This window comes from Podarcis pityusensis, assembly GCF_964106645.2.
Source record: "Podarcis pityusensis genome assembly, chromosome: 16".
Classification (NCBI taxonomy): domain Eukaryota; kingdom Metazoa; phylum Chordata; class Lepidosauria; order Squamata; family Lacertidae; genus Podarcis; species Podarcis pityusensis.
In genome coordinates, this window is record NC_138041.1 from 24,073,952 (window position 1) to 24,092,775 (window position 18,824).

At 46.8% G+C, this 18,824-nt stretch overlaps 1 protein-coding gene across 6 annotated transcripts in view; it reads left to right on the forward strand.

Moving 5' to 3' along the window:
* The window catches only part of OSBP2 (oxysterol binding protein 2), a gene marked incomplete at its 5' end in the record, with an annotated part of 155,634 nt that overhangs the window by 88,865 nt on the left and 47,945 nt on the right, over positions 1-18,824 (forward strand). For all 6 annotated transcript variants that reach the window (XM_080986241.1, XM_080986242.1, XM_080986243.1 and 3 more), the window contains one exon: positions 5,621-5,871. In XM_080986241.1, coding sequence (XP_080842367.1) covers positions 5,621-5,871 — 251 coding nt within the window. The remainder of the gene's footprint in view (positions 1-5,620; positions 5,872-18,824) is intronic.

Below are 18,824 nucleotides of genomic sequence, written 5' to 3' on the forward strand. Positions count from 1 at the left end.
ACACAACCAAATGGAAAAAAATTCCACATAAATCATAATAAAGATACAAAGTATAATACCAGTAACAGCAACAAAAACCCCTAAGCAATACCCCACTATATTCACCCCACAAACCAATCAGAAAAAATGCTCACTGCAGACCAGATATAGTCTAACCTCCACGTAAGCTTCGTGCAACAAATCAGTACGAATGCTCAATAAATAGGTTGCCTGGAAGAGCCCTCATTTCTCTCATGGAGGCTGCACATGATGCAGTGGGAGAAAACCAGTGTGGTTAGGATCTGGGAGACCCGGGTTCAAATTCCCCTCAGCCATGAAGTTCCCTGGGTGACCTTGACCCAGTAACTCAGCCTGAGAGGATAAAATGGGTTTTGGGGGAGAATTCGCATACGCCACCTTGAGCTCCTTGGCGGAAAGGAATGCAAGAAACAAGCAAACAAATCTTTAGTGTCCCGGTGGCTAGATTCACGATAAGGGCTTGTAGACGGGCTTTGATCACACAGTGAGGCTGTTGTTGCATTTAAAACAACAACGCAACTTCATAACAACTGCAGCTTGGATTCCTTTGTTGTGCATTTGGTGGCGTCACTGCCACAGAAGCTGGGGAGCGCTGGAGCCTCTTCCCTCCTTGGCTCTTTGTCCTTCTCTGTCTTCTTGTAAACATAAAGTGTCCTCAGCTGCGGCTTCTTCTGTCTGCCGCCCTTCCCTTCTAGAGGGACAGAGGTTTGGCCTCGGCGCTGCAAACTGTAACATGTGCGTCATGGCAGCCCAGCCGTTTGCCTGTGCCCTTGTGCCAGCCGCCGTCCCTGGCCACCTCAAGCCTGACTAATTGGCCTTCTTGACGACTTTTTCAAGGTTGGCTTTTTCATGCCGTCTTCCTTCCTTTATGGGAGCAGAGGCCAGGATTGGGTGCCTGCCTTTCCCCCCTCTCCACCTCTGAAGTCATCTCACCTTCTGTCTTTAATTACTTCTGAACGCAGAGCATCTGCCTCTGTGTCCTCTGGGCACAGGGATGGATTTGACTGTGAGATTGGTTTGTACTGTTTGCAGCGCATAGACACATATGCACATGCTCTTCCCGGCGCGCATATGCACACACTCAGTACCTTGTGGTGATGCTCTGTTTCCTGCAGTTACGAAAAGTAGGCACTTCCCAATCTGCTCTCAAGGGGAAGGCCCAATAATAATAATAATAATAATAATAATAATAATAATAAATTTATACCCCGCCCATCTGGCTGGGCTTCCCCAGCCACTCTGGGTTGCTTCCAACAAAATATTAAAATACAGTAATGCATCAAACATTAAAAGCTTCCCTAAACAGGGCTGCCTTCAGATGTCTTTTAAAAGTCTGGTAGTTGTTGTTCTCTTTGACATCTGGTGGGAGGGCGTTCCACAGGGCGGGTGCCACTACCGAGAAGGCCCTCTGCCTGGTTTCCTGTAACTTGGCTTCTCGCAGTGAGGGAACCGCCAGAAGGCCCTTGGCGCTGGACCTAAGTGTCCGGGTAGAACGATGGGGGTGGAGACGCTCCTTCAGATATACTGGACCGAGGCCGTTTAGGGCTTTAAAGGTCAGCACCAACACTTTGAATTGTGCTCCGAAACATACTGTTAGTTAAAACTGTGGGCCTCGCTCCCACAGGAAGCAGCAACGGCCACCACCATAGATGACTTAAAAGAGAATTGGACAAATTCATGGAGAGGGTCATTGATGGTTCTGTTCTGCCCCTATGGTCAGAGGCGCCAATGCTTCTGGATCCCAGTTGCTGGAAACCACAGGAGAGGAGAGTTGCTCTTGTGCTCGGATCCTGCTTGAATGTTTCCCACAGGCATCTGGTTGGTCACCGTGAAAACATTTTGCTACTGGTGCAGGTCCAATTGCGTTGAGGTTAGTGGGCGCCAAGTTGGCAACCACAGACCTTAGTTCACAGTTCACAGACCTTCTCCATTTCCACTGTGTGTGTTTCTCCTCCTTTCATTCTGAGACAAGTGAATTCTTGTAAGAGCAAGCTACAGCCAAGCAATTTAGTTGAGATCATAGAATCGTAGCATCAGAAGGGGTCTGCCACCTAGGTTTAAGGTGCCATTTGGCACCTAGTTTATGTATCTTGAGTTTCCAGCACTTAGTGTTAGTTCACGTGTTTTGGGGGGAAAGGTTACTGTAACTGGCAAAATGTGCGACTGAATTGATAAATATATTAACGTTGATAACATACATGATTCATTTTTTATATATATTTTCCAACCTTGGAAGAGAGAAAAAAAATGAGCCTAGACATTCTGTTGTGGCGACCACAACCTCAGTTTAAGGTACCACTTGGCAAATAGCTTACACATCTGAGTTTCTTACACCAAAAGTTGATTCTCGACCACTGAGCCATAGCTCTAACCCAATTGCTTCTGCCTGAGCAGATTTCTGCAGATGATGTTGGTGGGTGTCTGCACTCTGTCTGCAGCTGGCGAGGCAGTTTCTTCAGTTGTTGGCAAACTGTTTAATTGCTGGGACCTAAATTAGTTTACCCTGAGATGTCCATCTTCTCCTCAGCTCAAAAAAAACCCCAAAACCCCCCCAAAAAAACATGGTTTGAGCTCCTTCTGCTTCTCAATTCAGTCCATAAATGGATTTTTGAAATAGAAGCATCAGAGATGCACACACACACACACACACACACACGCCTTACTCATTTGGATAATGTGCTAATTCTATCAGTGTGTGTATTCCGGAAAGCAAAAAGGCATAAGTGACTGCCTTGCAGCTGATGATATTTCCAGATGGGTCCTTGATCCTGAAAAAAAAAAAACTACCTGCCTCTGGTCTGAATGCTGTGACATTTCGGACACATGTTCCATGCACCCTCCAGCCCAGCCTGCCCTATGCTAATAAAGGCTAAAGCCACACAAGCTTGCAGCAGCTGGTGCTGTTAGCTGAGCTTCCATAAGTAAGGGATGGAGAACCTTTCTCAGTCTAGGGCCGCATTCCTTTCTGGACAGGTTTCCGAGGGCCGCATGCCAGTAATTGGCAGGGTCAGAAGCAAAGGTTGGTGGAGCAATGGATGGAAATTCCACTTTTCTACAGTGGTCTTATTTCTACACACACCTCTCTCTATCCTCCATCCCAGCGTTTCGATCGCTTGCGACCAAGTAAAGAGGCCTTTGCCTAATAATAATAATAATAATAATAATAATAATAATAATTTATTATTTATACCCCACCCATCTGGCTGAGTTTCCCCAGCCACTCTGGGCGGCTCCCAATCAAGTGTTAAAAACAATAGAGCATTAAATATTAAAAAGTTCCCTAAACAGGGCTGCCTTCAGATGTCTTTTAAAAAGAAGACAGCTGCTTATTTCCTTCACATCTGAAGGGAGGGCGTTCCACAGGGCGGGCGCTACTACCGAGAAGGCTCTCTACCTGGTTCCCTGTAACCTCACTTCTCGCAGTGACGGAACCGCCAGAAGGCCCTTTGTGCTGGATCTCAGTGTCTGGGCTGAACGATGGGGTTGGAGACGCTCCTTCAGGTATACAGGACCGAGGCCGTTTAGGGCTTTATAGGTCAGCACCAACACTTTGAATTGTGCTCGGAAACGTACTGAGAGCCAATGCAGATCTCTCAGGACCGGTGTTATGTGGTCTCGGCGGCCACATCTCCACCATCTGGGGATCATTGGATCTGGACTGTTTTCACACACTTATACCCCATCCTGTAGAATTCTATCAGTCATATTTTATCCGCACAATCAGAACGAATTTCTGGATCCAGATTGCTTTTTCTGAGCAGCCTGAGCAGGAGCAGTCACCATTAAGAAAAAGAGGTTGGAATAGGCCAATAGATATGCGGACTGTCCCTGAATCAAATGACTTTTCTTCTTTAAGTTCTCCAAGCCCTTGACCTAGCTCAAGGTTGTCATCTGAACTAGCCAGATGTTTAACTGATAATCAATCACAGTCTGGCCATCTTTTGAATAAGACTTTGGATCCACCTTGCCCCCAGATGGAAACTAGACATTCCATTTTGGTGACTGTTGAAGGACCCATTTGGCGCCTAACTTATTTATATGAGTTTCTAACACTGCGGCAAGCAAGAAACATTTCCAGAGTTCAAGGATATATTCCAGCCAGGCAAAAACACCCAGGGAGGGTGCAAAGCAGGGTCAGCAGGGATGTGGCCCTTGGGAGTCCCGAGGGCCAAATAACAGGAATTGGAGGCCACATTTTGGAGGCCCTGGGTTGATGTTTTCCACCCCTGCGTTGGCACTTAATGATGTTATTGTCCACATTTCCTTATTTCCTTTTGGGGTTCTGCTGTGTTACTTCGCTGTTGTTAAATCCAGGACTTTTCAGCTTGTTTCCGCAACCCTTGAGCGAAACGAGAACCAGTAGTCCCTTCTGGAACAATAAGCTGAACATCAGTCTAACTAAGCCAGTGCCTCCTTGAAAGCACTTGAATGTATATTTCCAGACTAGGGAAGGAATTCAGTTTCATCAGTGGAAACATTTCTGTTGGCCAGATGGAACAATCCTCCTCTCCTTCCTGCCTCCCAGAGTGCTGTTCTGGGGGTTCCCCTGGCTCTCCAGAGAGGATTTGGGGGTGCCCTGTTGCACCAGCAGGAGCTTTTGCGTTGACATCTGTTTGCCTACTGGGCTGGTTGAATCCGGGCCTTGCAGTTTTAAAAGTTAGGCTGGGCATTGGAGACAGGTGGAATCACAGAATCATATAGCTGGAAGGGACCACGAGGGTCGTGCAGTCCAACCCCGCCTGCAAAGCAGGAATCTTTTTGCCCAACGTGGGCCTGGCGGATACAGGAGGGCTGCCATTACCAAGGGGCTGCAGTACTCCTTAGTGCAGTTGACCCCGGCTTGAAGTCAGCTCCTCTTGGATCGGAGCTTGAAAGCAAGCCACGCCCCAAAGGAAGAAAACAGGCCACATGACAACATGTCAGATGATGGACAGGTGGGGCCCACTGGAGGTGGGGGAACCCAGGATCTGGCCTGCTGAGTGGAAGAGATTCCCTGCCCTGTCTTAGAGAATGAAGCTGTCGACAGCTACCAGCCACTGTGGCTGTGCTTTCATGGTCAGAGGCAATAATTCTTCTGAGTACCAGTTGCTGGAAACTGCAGGAGGGGAGAGGGCTCTTGTGCTCGGATCCTGCTAACGGGCTTTCCATTGGGGCATTTGGTTGGCCACTGTCAGAGCAGGATGCTGGACTGAAGGAGGTGCTGGTTCTTCTAGCCTGATTCAATATACAATGTAGATGTTGACAGTAGTCCGTTGTCCTAAACACAATTACTTAGAAGTAAGTTCCCTTGAAAACCAATGGGGCTTCCTTTTCCAAGCCATGTGTTTCTGGATTTACAGTTGCTGGAGAGAAGGAATAAAATAAAATAAAATCTCTGCACAGAGGGGAATCGTTCAGGAGAAAATCAGTGTGTTCTCTGGGCTGTGACTTTTCCGAACCTAAGGACAGTCTGAGATTTGGCGCCTTGTGCAAACAGAGGTCTTGCTTCACTTCTCGCCGCACAAACCATCGCTCTGTTTTCATTGCAGTCCGGCCGGTAACCATGGAAACCATTTTGTCTTCCCCTCCCTCCTTTTCCCTCTTTTGCCGTTCCCCTCTACAGATGACTCTGGTGATGAGGAGCCAGCCTCGCAGTCTGACAAGAGCGAACTGCACGGCACTCTGAAAAGCCTCTCGAGTAAGCTGGAGGATCTCAGCACTTGCAACGACCTCATTGCCAAGCATGGGGCAGCTCTCCAGAGGTCCCTGAGTGAGCTGGAGAACCTCAAGCTGCCCGCCGAGAGCGGGGAGAAGATCAAGGCAGTCAACGAGAGAGCCACCCTCTTCAGGATCACCTCCAATGCTATGATAAATGTAAGTGGAGCTCTGGTCCTGGCTGTAGTGGCTGGTGGCAGGTGCACAACGCCTCTCCTACCTAACACACGATTTCTGCAGGCAGGCAGTGGTAGCAGTAGGCAGGTAAGTGTCATAGGAAGCTGCAAGGATGGACATGCTCGCAAGACGCCTTCTGCAGCCTGGACGTGTAAATTTTAATTCTCTTCCACTTCGAGCTCTCGGAAGATCTCAGCCTTGAATATGAAACGCCAGGATTCCATTCCCCGATTTGCCGTTTTTCTCATTTGAGCAGTCTAGGTTTACCTGTGAAAAGTGAAGCCTTGAGCACATCTTGAGTTGTCTCTTCTATCGAAGCCCCTGGTAGTGTTTGATACAGTTCAAGGTCAGGTGTATTGCTGTGGTTTGCTGTTTGCAAGACTAGGTTGTGAGGGTCTGGTTTAATATTAGAATGGCTTTATTTTTATTTTGTTAATCTGTTTCGTTTCTGTGTGCTGCCCTGGGATCCTGTGGACGAAGGGTAGAATGAATAAATCAAAAAAGGTGTCCACACAATCTATAGTAATAGCTGAAAGAGCATATGAGATACGCTGGCAAATTGCATTGTTTATTAAAAGTACCAGAAGACTGGTGAATTTTTGACTTTGTGGTGCTAAATTTTCTAAGGGCTCTTAAGCTAAATGTTGTTTATTTGAGAGTGTCCGTTCCTTCCTTGGTCCTCCTTGCCTGTTGCTACCAGTTAGACATGCCTAAGAGGTCTGGGCCCTGGCTGACTTAGGGGTTGTTGCTGGGGGACAACATTTATTACAGAATAAGATTTAGTGTCTTTGCCGTTACTTGGATTGTGTTTCTGTACTTCTGCTACTAGGCCTTCGTATCAGTTATTAGCGGATTGTTTAACCTTACTGTATTTTCTATTCATATGAAAAATCTGCTTGGGCTATTGATATTTGTATGGCTTTCTTTGCTAACTTGCTAGCCGTCGCAAAAAATTTTTTTTTTCTTGAAATGCTGCTGTAGTTCGTTACGTAAACTTTCCTGGCAATGTTGTCAGCAGTTTGAACTTGGTTTAACCATGAGACAGAGGAGGGGAAATGAACTGGTGAGGATACCAAGTGGCTGGAGACTTCAAATTGCAGGTGGTTGAAGCTGGGGTGCCAACATCCCATGCCACGATCTTCCTGGTTCTGATTCTGGAAGGGGCCATCATGTACCACTGCCAGCTGTAAAAAAACCAAAACCCACCAAGATCTGTTGTGGGGCAACTAATTGCCATGGGAATTGCTAGGGCAGCGATAACCAACATGGTGCCCTCCACCCCCAGCCAGCATGGCCAGTTGTCAGGAATGATGGGACTTGTAGTCCAACACATCTGGAGGGGCCACCACATGGACCGTCCCTGCACTAGGGCAGGCACCCCCAAACTTGGCTCTCCAGATGTTTTGGCACTACAACTCCCATGATCCCTAGCTAACAGGACCAGTGGTCAGGGATGATGGGAATTGTAGTCCCAAAACATCTGGAGGGCCAAGTTTGGGGGTGCCTGCACTAGGGCGTCTCTGCACCAGTCTCCCCACCACCACTTTCTCCCCTGCGATAGTGGAGAGTCAAATCTTGCTGACGCTTGGACCTGATCATTTCTTACGTGGGTTTGCTGACTCACAGCAACATTGGGAACTGCTTTATGCAGAGTCATTGGTCCATCTAGCTCATTGTCGCCTGCGTTGACTCTCTAGGGCAGCGGTTCTCAACCTGTGGGTCCCCAGGTGTTGTTGGACTACAACTCCCATCATCCCTCAGCTCTGGCCTTGCTAGCTAGGGGAGATGGGAGTTGTAGTTCAACAACATCTGGGGACCCACAGGTTGAGAAAGGCTGCTCTAGGGTTTCAGATAGGGGTTTCTCCCAGCCCTTACCTGGGATTGCACCTGTGACCTTCTGCATGCAAGGCAGGTGCTTTACAACTGAGCTTTGACCCCCAACCCCTTCATTGGAAGCTGTGGAAAAAGTCAGACCGATGGTCCATCTAGCTGAGTATTGTCTATATTGACTGGAAGTGGCTCTCCAGGGTTTCGGACAAGGGACTTCCCTGTCCTACCTGGAGATGCCACAATCTGTGACCTGCATGCAAAGCAGAGGCCCTGGCGCTGAGATACAGCCCTCCTTTTGCCTTGTGCTTGTCTCTAACCTCCTTCGCCCTACTGTTCTCCTTGCCTTCTTATTCCTTTCCATGCCTCAATGCTTTCCTCGCAAATCAGAACCGATTCAGCCGGCCTTTGTTTGCTTCCAATTAGCAGAATTGGTACTGGGGCTCTGAAGGGCTGGAGTTCAGCTGAAATGTCGATACTTTCTTATTCTGCTCATACCCCAGTTTTAACAAAAGAAAGAGGAACAAAGAGTTTTCTTTCTCCGAAAGGCATGTCAGAGATGTGAGTGGGCTGGCTTGGTCTATTTGGGATGGGCTAGTTTTGCTTCAATCAACTTGGGAGACCATGCCGACGTTCAGAGGCTGGCGCTGCAAGGGAGAAGAGGCTTCTTAACTCTAAAACAGACTTGCTGTGAGTGGGGTTGTGTGTGTGAGAAGGGGAAGGGAGATGTGCGTCTCTGCGTGTTTCATTAATGCAAAGTCCTCTGTGCTTTATTCCTGCCCTCCATTCGTGATCCAATTATGCAAATACCACAAAGAAGTGATTTGAAAAATCAGAAGTAAAAAGGGCCGTGCATGCTAAGATAACTCTGCTGTAATTTCTGGATCAAGTTTGTAACCGAGAGCAGAATTTGGATTGCTTTATTCCACCCCCACCGAAAACGATGGCCAACGCAGCTCAGCTTTGTACATGGACTTCATTTGTGAGGCATGTAGCAAACTTCTAATGCCAGGCTAGGCAGATTTCAGGTTTACAGGATCAACTCTGTTAGTTGTTTTTTATTTAAAAAAAACCCCACTAGAATCCCAATAATCTACTCACCGAAGGCTAGTGCAAAATATATATACCGTATTTTTTGCTCTATAAGACTCGCTTTTTCCCTCCTAAAAAGTAAGGGGAAATGTGTGTGCGTCTTATGGAGTGAATGCAGGCTGCGCAGCTATCCCAGAAGCCAGAACAGCAAGAGGGATTGCTGCTTTTACTGCGCAGCGATCCCTCTTGCTGTTCTGGCTTCTGAGATTCAGAATATTTTTTTTTCTTGTTTTCCTCCTCCAAAAACTAGGTGCGTCTTGTGGTCTGGTGCGTCTTATAGAGCGGAAAATACAGTACTTAGAATTAAAGAATTCTAAACCCAGGAATATTCCCAAAACAGAGAGCTATAAAAAAACCAATCCACTTCTGTTTACTCCAAACTTTCTTCATTTCAGCAGAATAAAAATCAGGGTGGGGGAGTCATTTTTGTCACTGCTATTGTTAAACATTTCGGAGTCAGCAGTCCTTGCCGAATCTACTGCAAATCACTCAGAGATCTGCCTGCAGGTCCAGACCTGTCTTCTTTCCCTCCTGATGACTTAATTAGGATAATCTTGATTAGAAAACGCAAATGTAGTTAGGCCGTTGGCGGATGCATCCCAGGTCTTTGTGTATGCTGCAGCAATCTTGTAAAAAACAATGTGTTGCGATGTCTGTCCACTAATCCATCACAGCAGCAGCAGCAGCGAAGTATCTCATGTTAATTGGTTAGCTGTGTAAAAGTCTTGAGCATCAAAGACCCAAAGCACTGTGGTAGATTTAAAACAAAAACAAAACCCTACCTGGTTTTCAGAAATTGGAATATATAAAGCCTCTCTTCTCACCTGCATTTCCGCATCTCTCTACCTATCAGCCATGCCCAGTTATTCCAGTTTCCCGAAGCTACTGATTTTGTAATTGAATTCTTTCCAGAAGAATCAGCGTTGTTCCCTTTCGAAATGATGTACTCAGAGTTTTTTGCCACCTACTTCATCCTGAGAAAGGACCTATTCTCTCACAGATGTCAACGCATAAAATCCTGGCATATTTATTTAATTCCTTTATTTCTAATATCTTTATGCTCCCTACCAGGGTGACCCCCCCCCCCCGGAAGGTGGCTCAACATAACATGATTAAAAATGCAATATTATTCTTTTTATTTATTCATTTATGTACTGCCAACTCATATAAGATATATCTATCTATCTCAATATGCCGTACAGAATCTCAATTAAAACCAAAACGGCATAAAAACAAAGCATAATAAATTGAAGAAGTAGGAAAATGGGTCATCTTACAAGAAGGTTATAAAAACAAATAAATCATTTTCGGCAGGCTCTCTGAGAGGCTTGCATACAACTTATGACAAAAAGGTGGTGCAGTTTAAAACTGTAATCTAACACACATTACAGAACAGCATAACAGATTGATAAAACAGTGACAGCACCCATTTTAACAATAAAAACACATTTTTAAATGTCAAGGCTCAAAGAGCAGCTGTGAAGTACTATACTGTTTGGAGTTTTATACCTTTTCACTTTAAAGTTTGCTCTAGAGTAGATCTACACACAGGAATAAACCACTATAAATAAGTCAGAAATTAAATCGTTTTTAAAAAAATGCCATGGAAAATCAGTTAGAATTTTTTTTTTTTGCTCTCTGGTGCCATCTGGTGCTGCATGTTTATAATACATTCAAAACGCTTTTTCTTGACTAATGTAGTTGAGTCGATAGTGATGTTTTTCTCCCCCATACCCCTCTCCAGTTTTCAGTTGCAGCTTCTGAAAACTTTGGTTGCCAAGATGTTTATATAAAAGAAATAGACTCATTCATTTAACGTTGGAGCAACATTAATTGGGGGGGGGGGCAGCGCAACACTTGGCCAATGCAGAGGTTCCCTACTTCTAGAACAGAAAATAGTGATCGAAATGGAATCATTGTAATCTTCATAAACATACTTGGGATTACGGTATAAATCAGGGTTTCTCAGACTTCTGAATTGATTGACCCTTTGATGAGTTCATAAAGTTGTCGCCGACCCCATTCTAAATTTATATTCTTGAGAATATAAATGACATAAAAGTCAAGAAATATGAACACGTGATCAACTTTTATTAATCATCAGTTACCTTTATTAGGAATCACGACATGTCAAAAATTAATATATACACAAAGCAAAAGTGCACCTGTATACTCTCCTTTTTTTAAATACAGGAGTTCCTCATTGGCAAGGGAGGAAGGTGCACTCTGTACATGCTCGTGTTCTTTATTTTTGAGGCTTTTTTTTTTGCACTATACCTTGTAAACTAGGGTACCTTTCCACCCTTAAGAGCCCTTTCCTCACCCCCTTTCAGCCCCATAGTCTTTACTTACAGTCCCATCGACCTCCCCAGGGGTCATCACCAGCCGCTTTGGGAAACCCTGGTCTAAATTAAGCAGAAGAAGTTAAGCGCTACTGGACCGAGCCCAAGAGCTGCAGAGGAGAAGCAGGAGCCGCCGAGATCGAAATAAGTGGCAATCTGGTGCAGAGGTGGCGTGGGAAGTGTTTGCCAATACGGAGGAACCGATGTAAAGGGTAAATTACACAGAGGATTCCAAGGAGCCCAGAAAAATCCCCTTGGGTGGCTTCGTAGGCAGAAGGCATGCGGAGACGTCGCTGGATCGTGGCAGATGAGGGCAGCTTGGAAGTTTGTTGCAAAGGCTTATCAGAAGTGCTGTGGGTGGTGCTGGAAATAGATTTTGGGATGGAGTGAATTACTCTGCTGCTGCAGACAGCAGCAGAGTGGGCAGGAAGGTTGTGGACGGTACATGTCCGGGGGGGCAGTTTCTGTGTCCCCCTTACACCCCCCCCCACCCCCACCAGAAGGGTTTGCTTTTGTGTTACGTTGACTGGGTTTCGTAGCTCTTGTGCATGTGAAGATGAATTCACAGGTAAAAAATTGTACCAGCAAAGTAGGGTTTTCTGGAAAATTTTGAACGGGAAATCTCTCCCCCCCCCCCCAATTCTGTTTGTTTGTCACAGTGAGGGAACCTTCTGGCAGTTCCCTCCCTGCGAAAAGTGAGGTTACAGGGAACCAGGCAGAGGGCCTTCTCGGTGGTGGCGCCCGTCCTGTGGAACGCCCTCCCATCAGATGTCAAGGAAATAAACAACTATCTGGCTTTTATAAGACATCTGAAGGCAGCCCTGTTTAGGGAAGTTTTTGATGTTTGATGTTTTATCATGTTTTTAATATTCTGTTGGGAGCCGCCCAGAGTGGCTGGGAAGGCCCAGCCAGATGGGCGGGGTATAAATAATAAATTGTTGTTGTTGTTGGTTGTTTGTTGCCCTCACTGGAACCCTCACATCACTGGTAACCTGTCTTTGGGAGTAATCTGCATAGGGTACTTTGCGTTGGAAAAATGTTCTGGAGTGTGTGGTATTTGGAGACATTTGCTGCTTTTGATATTGCTGCTGATACTGACATGTAGCCATTGATAGCCTCACCCTGCATGAATTTGCCCGATCCCCTTTTTTTTAAAGCAGCCCAAGCTGGTGGTGTCACTACATCTTACGGTGGCAAATACTACAGTCTTGACAATGTGCTTTGTGAAGATATACAGTCATACCTCGGGTTACAGACACTTCAGGTTGCGTGTTTTCAAGTTGCGCACTACGCCGAACCTGGAAGTACCAGAACGGGTTACGTCCGGGTTTCGGCGCATGCGCAGAAGTGCTAATTCGCGCTTTGTGCATGTGCAGAAGCGCCGAATCATGACTCGTGCATGCTCAGACGCGGCTCTGCGGGTTGCAAACGTGCCACCTGCACGGATCACGTTCGCAACCCGAGCGTCCCCTGTACTTAATTTTGCCTCTCCCGAACCTACACGATTCCGTTTCATCAAATAACCCTGAATATTGAATTGAATAATATGAGAGGAGGAGGGAATTATCTTCCAATCCACCTCCTCTGCAGCATGCAAAATTCTTCACTCCTCTACAGTGATCCCCCCCCCCCAAAAGAGGTGCCGGCACTCATCATGAAGTTGTTACAGTAAGTGTCGCACTTTTTAGCAATAACCGAGAGAGAGGGGGGTGCACTGGTATTGCATACACTTGAGTACCCCCTGGAAAAAAGGACCGCAGAGTCCTCTATCATGCCCCTCTTTATTCCCCTGCTTTTCTAAACTAGAAAAAGTGCCCCATATACCTACCCAAGTCCTGATTCTTGTACAGCTCTGTACATCTTGGGACCAAGATACTTCAAAGATCGCCTCGCCCCATATATAGCCGACCAGTCACTGTGCTTTGCTGGTGAGCGCCTCCTGCAGATACCGGACTCAGCTACATTAGTAAAGAAAAAGTGTTTAAAGAGCGTTATAACAGTTTGACACCAGAGGGCGCTGCAGAGTTCCGTCTTTCGCCAACGTGATTTCCCATTATGAGGTTTACAACACGTTTTCCGGAAACAGTTTTTTTAAAAAATGTGTGTCTACATCCAGCCACCGTCTTATTGGGAGGTCCATTCCGCACAATTCAGGAATCAGGCTTTTAGTGTCGTGGCACCTGCCCATTGGAATTCCTTCCCCTTAAATATTAGACTGGCACCATCTTAGTTGTCTTTTCGGAGCCTACCAAAGACCTTCCTCTTCCAGCAAGCCTCTCCAGTCGCAAGCTTTCCCAAAGTGTATCTATATTGGATGTCAGGGAACTGCCGTCAGCTCAGAGGTGAGAGACGGAAGGGCAGTTGTGTTATAGGGAGCCTCCGAAAATCTTGCGAAGCAGTTCCTCTTCCGGGGAGGCGGAAAGCCCCACCTCCAGTGGAGAAGAGGTTCAGGGACCAGGGGATGCTAGGGAGAGCCTCAACACTGAGCCTGAGCAAACCGGAGAGGCGGGAAGTACGCCCTTGCCAGCGCCCATTCTGCGCAGTAGGCTTCGGCGCAGAGAGGGGCGGAAAAGGCTGGGGGGTGACGTGACTTTTATGCTGGGGGAGGTACAAAGACCGACCACTCCCAGATTCTGCTAGCGATTGAGCCAGACATGAACTTACGACGCTCTTCACTGTAAATAGTTTGCACCAAGAATAAAGCCTGGAAAAGACAGGTCGGAGTCTTGCCTGTTTACTCTCGAGCAACCACACTAGCATCTGACATTGGAATTGTTTTGAAGACATTTTTACTGTTCTATCCCTTGTCGCTTGCTGCTCTGGGCTCCTTTAGGAAGAAGAAGAGAAAAGTTTTGGATTTGATATCCCACTTTATCACTACCCTAAGGAGTCTCAAAGCGGCTAACCATCTCCTTTCCCTTCCTCCCCCACAACAAACACTCTGTGAGGTGAGTGGGGCTGAGAGACTTCAGAGGAGTGTAACTGGCCCAAGGTCACCCAGCGGCTGCATGTGGAGGAGAGGGGAAGCAAATCCGGTTCACCAGATTACGAGTCCACCGCTCTTAACCACTACACCACACTGGCTCCCTAAGCCAGTAGGGAAGGAAGGACAGGATAAAAATAAAGTAAGGGTGGACGTTACAGCCGTCCCTCGTCGTTTCATCCCTTTGATCATTTTGGTTGCCCTTTTCTGCCTCTTTCCCAGCTCTACAATATCCTTGAGGTGACCAGAACTGTACGCTGTGTTCCATCCCTCATTTTGTGATACTTCTGTTAACATGCACTAAAAATAGCAGGGCTTGCTTTCCTCTCCTCTCCTGTAGCATCAATTTATTGGTTTTTTAAGGCACAGGGAAGGTTTTAGCTGTGCAACCATCTCGCCAACCATCTCCTATTTCTACTTGCCTGTGTAATGGCCGAAAAATGAGGCTTGTAGGTTCTGTGTGTGCAGTGATCCCAACTGAGAACTGCAATGCAAGACAAGACAAGACTCTCCCCATTTCCAGGTTTGCTTCTGTTCCATAAATGTTTTAAGAACCAGCTTTTGTCAGATTTTCCGAAGCTGATGCTGGCAGGGAATGCTATACGGAGGTTAGGAAGGTTGTGAGTGGGTACCAGACAAATCATTTTGTACAAGGAAGAACATTGGCAGATTTGCTTCTTAGCAGGAGAACCATAATTTTACACGTGTTGGTCAACTCCCCTGCCATTTCACACCTGAGGGCTTTAAAGCTGTTGCAGCCTGTTGCAACTTCTTTCTCAGCTCTACATCTTCAGTCATTTGCTGCCATTTTTCTGGAATATTACCAGAGTTGCAGTTTGGGTGTGGGGATCTCTGTGCAGCATCTTCTGCAGCAGAGACCGGTGTCTTTTTGAGAATATGGAGTCTCCAGTCTTACGGCTTTGGCCCTGTATACCTGAAGGAGCGTCTCCACCCCCATCGGCCCCAGGCACTGAGGTCCAGCTCCAAGGGCCTTCTGGCAGTTCCCTCACTGCAAGACGTGAAGCTACAGGGAACCAGGCAGAGGGCCTTCTCGGTAGTGGCACCCACCCTTTGGAATGCCCTCCCATCAGATGTCAAGGAGATAAACACTTTGTGACTTTCAGAAGACATCTGAAGGCAGCCCTGTTCAGGGAAGTTTTTAAAGTTTGAGGTTTTATTGTGTCTTTAATATTTTGTTATAGGGACGCGGGTGGCGCTGTGGGTTAAACCACAGAGCCTAGGACTTGCCAATCAGAAGGTCGGCGGTTCGAATCCCCGCGATGGGGTGAGCTCCTGTTGCTCGGTCCCTGCTCCTGCCCACCTATGAGTGATCACCAAAGAAGATAATATGTGGTGCAGGCAGGTAGCAGCCTTCCCATACCTTTGCAATTCAGGATCCACTTGAGCCCCAGGGAAGCAAGTGGCCCAGTGGAATTGTAAACACCCGAAAGCAGACCAAACGCTGGCATGAGGGAAATTGCTGAGGTTTGCTTGTTCCCATTTGTGCAAATGCAATCAGCCATGTATTCCTTTCATTATTGGGAGAGGACGGGGAGTCAGCAGTTCCTAATGAGAGATTAAGGACCGCTTACGATTGGTGCAGACAGTTAAAACTGCCGCCTTTCTAAACAACACTCCAGTGTGTACAGCTGATTGCATTTGGCTAATGGACAATGAGCCCCCAGCCTGTGCATAGCAGCACATAAGGCTTCTGTTTGAGGTTGCACACTGACGGCAGATCCCAATTAATGCAGGGATGGATGTTGCCTGCTTTTTCACAGCCCTGCAGAGTGGCACCAGGCTTGGGTGTCAATGAGATGTGATGGCTGGATGGTTTCGTGGGAGCTGATTGAAATTAAATCCTTCAAAGACAGAGGTCCTCTGGCTGGGTCGGGATGGTATGGGGATGAGGGACCAACTCCCTTCTCTTGCTGGGGCCCAATTAGTGCCATTGCCTTCCATTAAGAGTTTGGGTGTAATCCTTGACGCCTCCCTTTCCATGGAGGTGCAGGTTACAACAGCCAAGGCGACATTTTTCCACCTTCGCCACATCAAGCATTTGGTCCCTTACCTTTCCCGCCCTGACCTGGCCACAGTGATCCATGCGATGGTCACCTCCAGGCTTGACTACTGTAATTCGCTCTATGCGGGGCTGCCCTTGAAGCTGTCCCAGAAACTCCAGCGGGTGCAGAATGCTGCAGCGAGGCTCCTCACAGGGTCTCTGCCATGGGAACATATTCACCCAGTGCTTTTCCAGCTGCACTGGCTCCTGGTGGAGTACAGGGTCAGAATTAAGGTGCTGGTTTTGACCTTTAAAGCTCTTCACGGCCTAGGACCCTCGTACCTACAGGACCGCCTCTCCTGGTATGTCCCACGTAGAACCTTAAGGTCCATATATAGCAACACCCTAGAGGTCCCAGGCCCTAAGGAAGTTAGATTAGCTTCAACCGGAGCCAGGGCCTTCTCAACACTGGCTCTGGCCTGGTGGAACGCTCTGTCTCATGAGACCAGGGCCCTGCGGGATCTGATTTCTTTCCGCAGGGCCGGTAAGACAGAGCTGTTCCACCTGGCCTTTGGCTTAGAATCAGTTTGATTCCCTCCCCCTCTTTCTTTTTCCTTTCTCCTCCTGTGAAGAGGCTGCATCCTAATGTTTTAATGTTGTATTTTAATCTTTTTAATTTGTATTTTAATCAACTTGTTTTTATTATTGGTTGTTAGCCGCCCTGAGCCCGGTCTTGGCTGGGAAGGGTGGGGTAAAAATAAAAATTTATTATTATTATGTGTGCAAAGAAGAGGAAAGACGGGGGCAAAGCCCTCTCTTAGGTCTTCTGTTCCTGCATCCAAATACCTTTCTTTCCTCATTGAACTGGAATGAGTCGTGGCTACCTTCTAAGGTTTTTTTTTTTTTTAGTTTAACAGTAATTCTTTATGCTTTCCCCACTGAGCACATTGCTCAGTCTGTTTTGGTGGGAAGAGTTGCCACAATTTGGTAAGAGTGAATACGTTGGGAGTGATTCCTGCAAGCTTCCGAGGGGCCAGGAGGTTGTAAGTGGTCGCTGCACATTGATAAAGGGTTAATAGTTTCAGGCTCTAAATGTCATTTCCTGACAGAAGATGTGCATTGATAAAATGGCCCGGGAAAAGCTGGACTTCTGTTTCAGGTTCTGCTCCTGTTCCAGTTTTCAATTGTCGTTTTATGAAATATCATTCATGCTCTGTTTGTGCGCCATTCTTCAAAAGCACTGCTGGGATTCCAGCAGCCCCTGGATTTCTTTCACACTGTCTATGGTGAATGTCTCACCACAGATTCCTAGCCCACCCCCGCTGTGAAAATCCCAAACCCTGAAAAGCACAACTTCTCTACTCGGCACAAATAACTTCAACGTAATAGGGTGCTATCCAACCAAGTCATATTCAGAGCAGAACTGTTGATTTCATTGGGCCTACTCTGAAGAAAGAGTCCCTATTTTCCAGGGACAATTGTGGATTTATGGAAGCCATCCCTGTTTCTGATTTGATCCCAGAGTGTCCCTCTTTTCCTTAGGACATCCCTATTTTCGTTGGAGAAATGTCGGAGGGTAAGGAGTTATGCGACTCTCCCATCCCAAGCCAAGGTGATAAGTAACTATACAACATTTAGAAGACATGTGTAGGCAGCCCTGTATAGGGAAGTTTTGTAATGTTTAATGTTTTGTTGTGTTTTTAAATATGTTTGAAGCTACCTAGAGTGTCTGGGGCAACCTAGTCAGATGGGTAGATAATAAAATCATCATCAGCATTATGGAGTAGGACATCCCTATTTTCATTGGAGAAATGTTGGAGAGTATGCTCTTACGTTCTTTTGTTCTTAAATATGCTAAACGTTGACTGTTCCCAAAGAATTGGACTCTTTCAAACGTATCATACCGTTAAAGGTTGGCTTGTTGAAATAACCTTATTTTGCAGTTTTGTTGACTCCTCCAAAAGCCACTTTGGCATATGTACTGGAATGCCTCTTGTTTAAGGAGAGTGAACCATTTAAATCACCCCATTTCATTCTCTGCCTTCCCTTTTTCCGGCAGTCAGTGAGATCTGAGGCATCGGTGCTTGCTATCTCCTAATGAGTACCATCCTTCAGGCCTTTTAAAACGCTCGCTGCTGCCAGCTGGTTGCTGCTGCCCTATCTGTACCCCGGTAGCATATTCTAAAATGAGTTGTTTATCTGTTTATCAGGGAAGGTGGGCTGCTAAAAAGAGCTCTGCCACGACTGATTTTTGAACACACAAGGCAGGAAAGGGGAACTTCTTCCATTCTGAGGCCACTTTATCTTCTGCACAGCCTTCCAAGGGCCACATGCCACTAGTGGGTGGAGCCAATGGCAAAAGTGGGTGGAGCAACCAATGTAAATTTTACCTGCTTGAACTAGGCTAGTTCCTTCATTCATCCCTCTCTATCCTCCATTCAGGTAAACAAGAGGTGTTAGCAGAATTCAGGGGCAAAGTCCAGCCAGGCAAAGCAGGGCCAAGGAGGAGGGGTGGCCTGGGGGGCCCAGTTTGACCCTGGAGCAAGAGGTTCTCCCCATTTGCTGTGCAGGCCATTTTAAGCGAAATACACTTGGGGACGCGGGTGGCGCTGTGGTCTAAACCACAGAGCCTAGGGCTTGCTGATCAGAAGGTTGGCGGTTCCAATGCCTGCGATGGGATGAGCTCCCG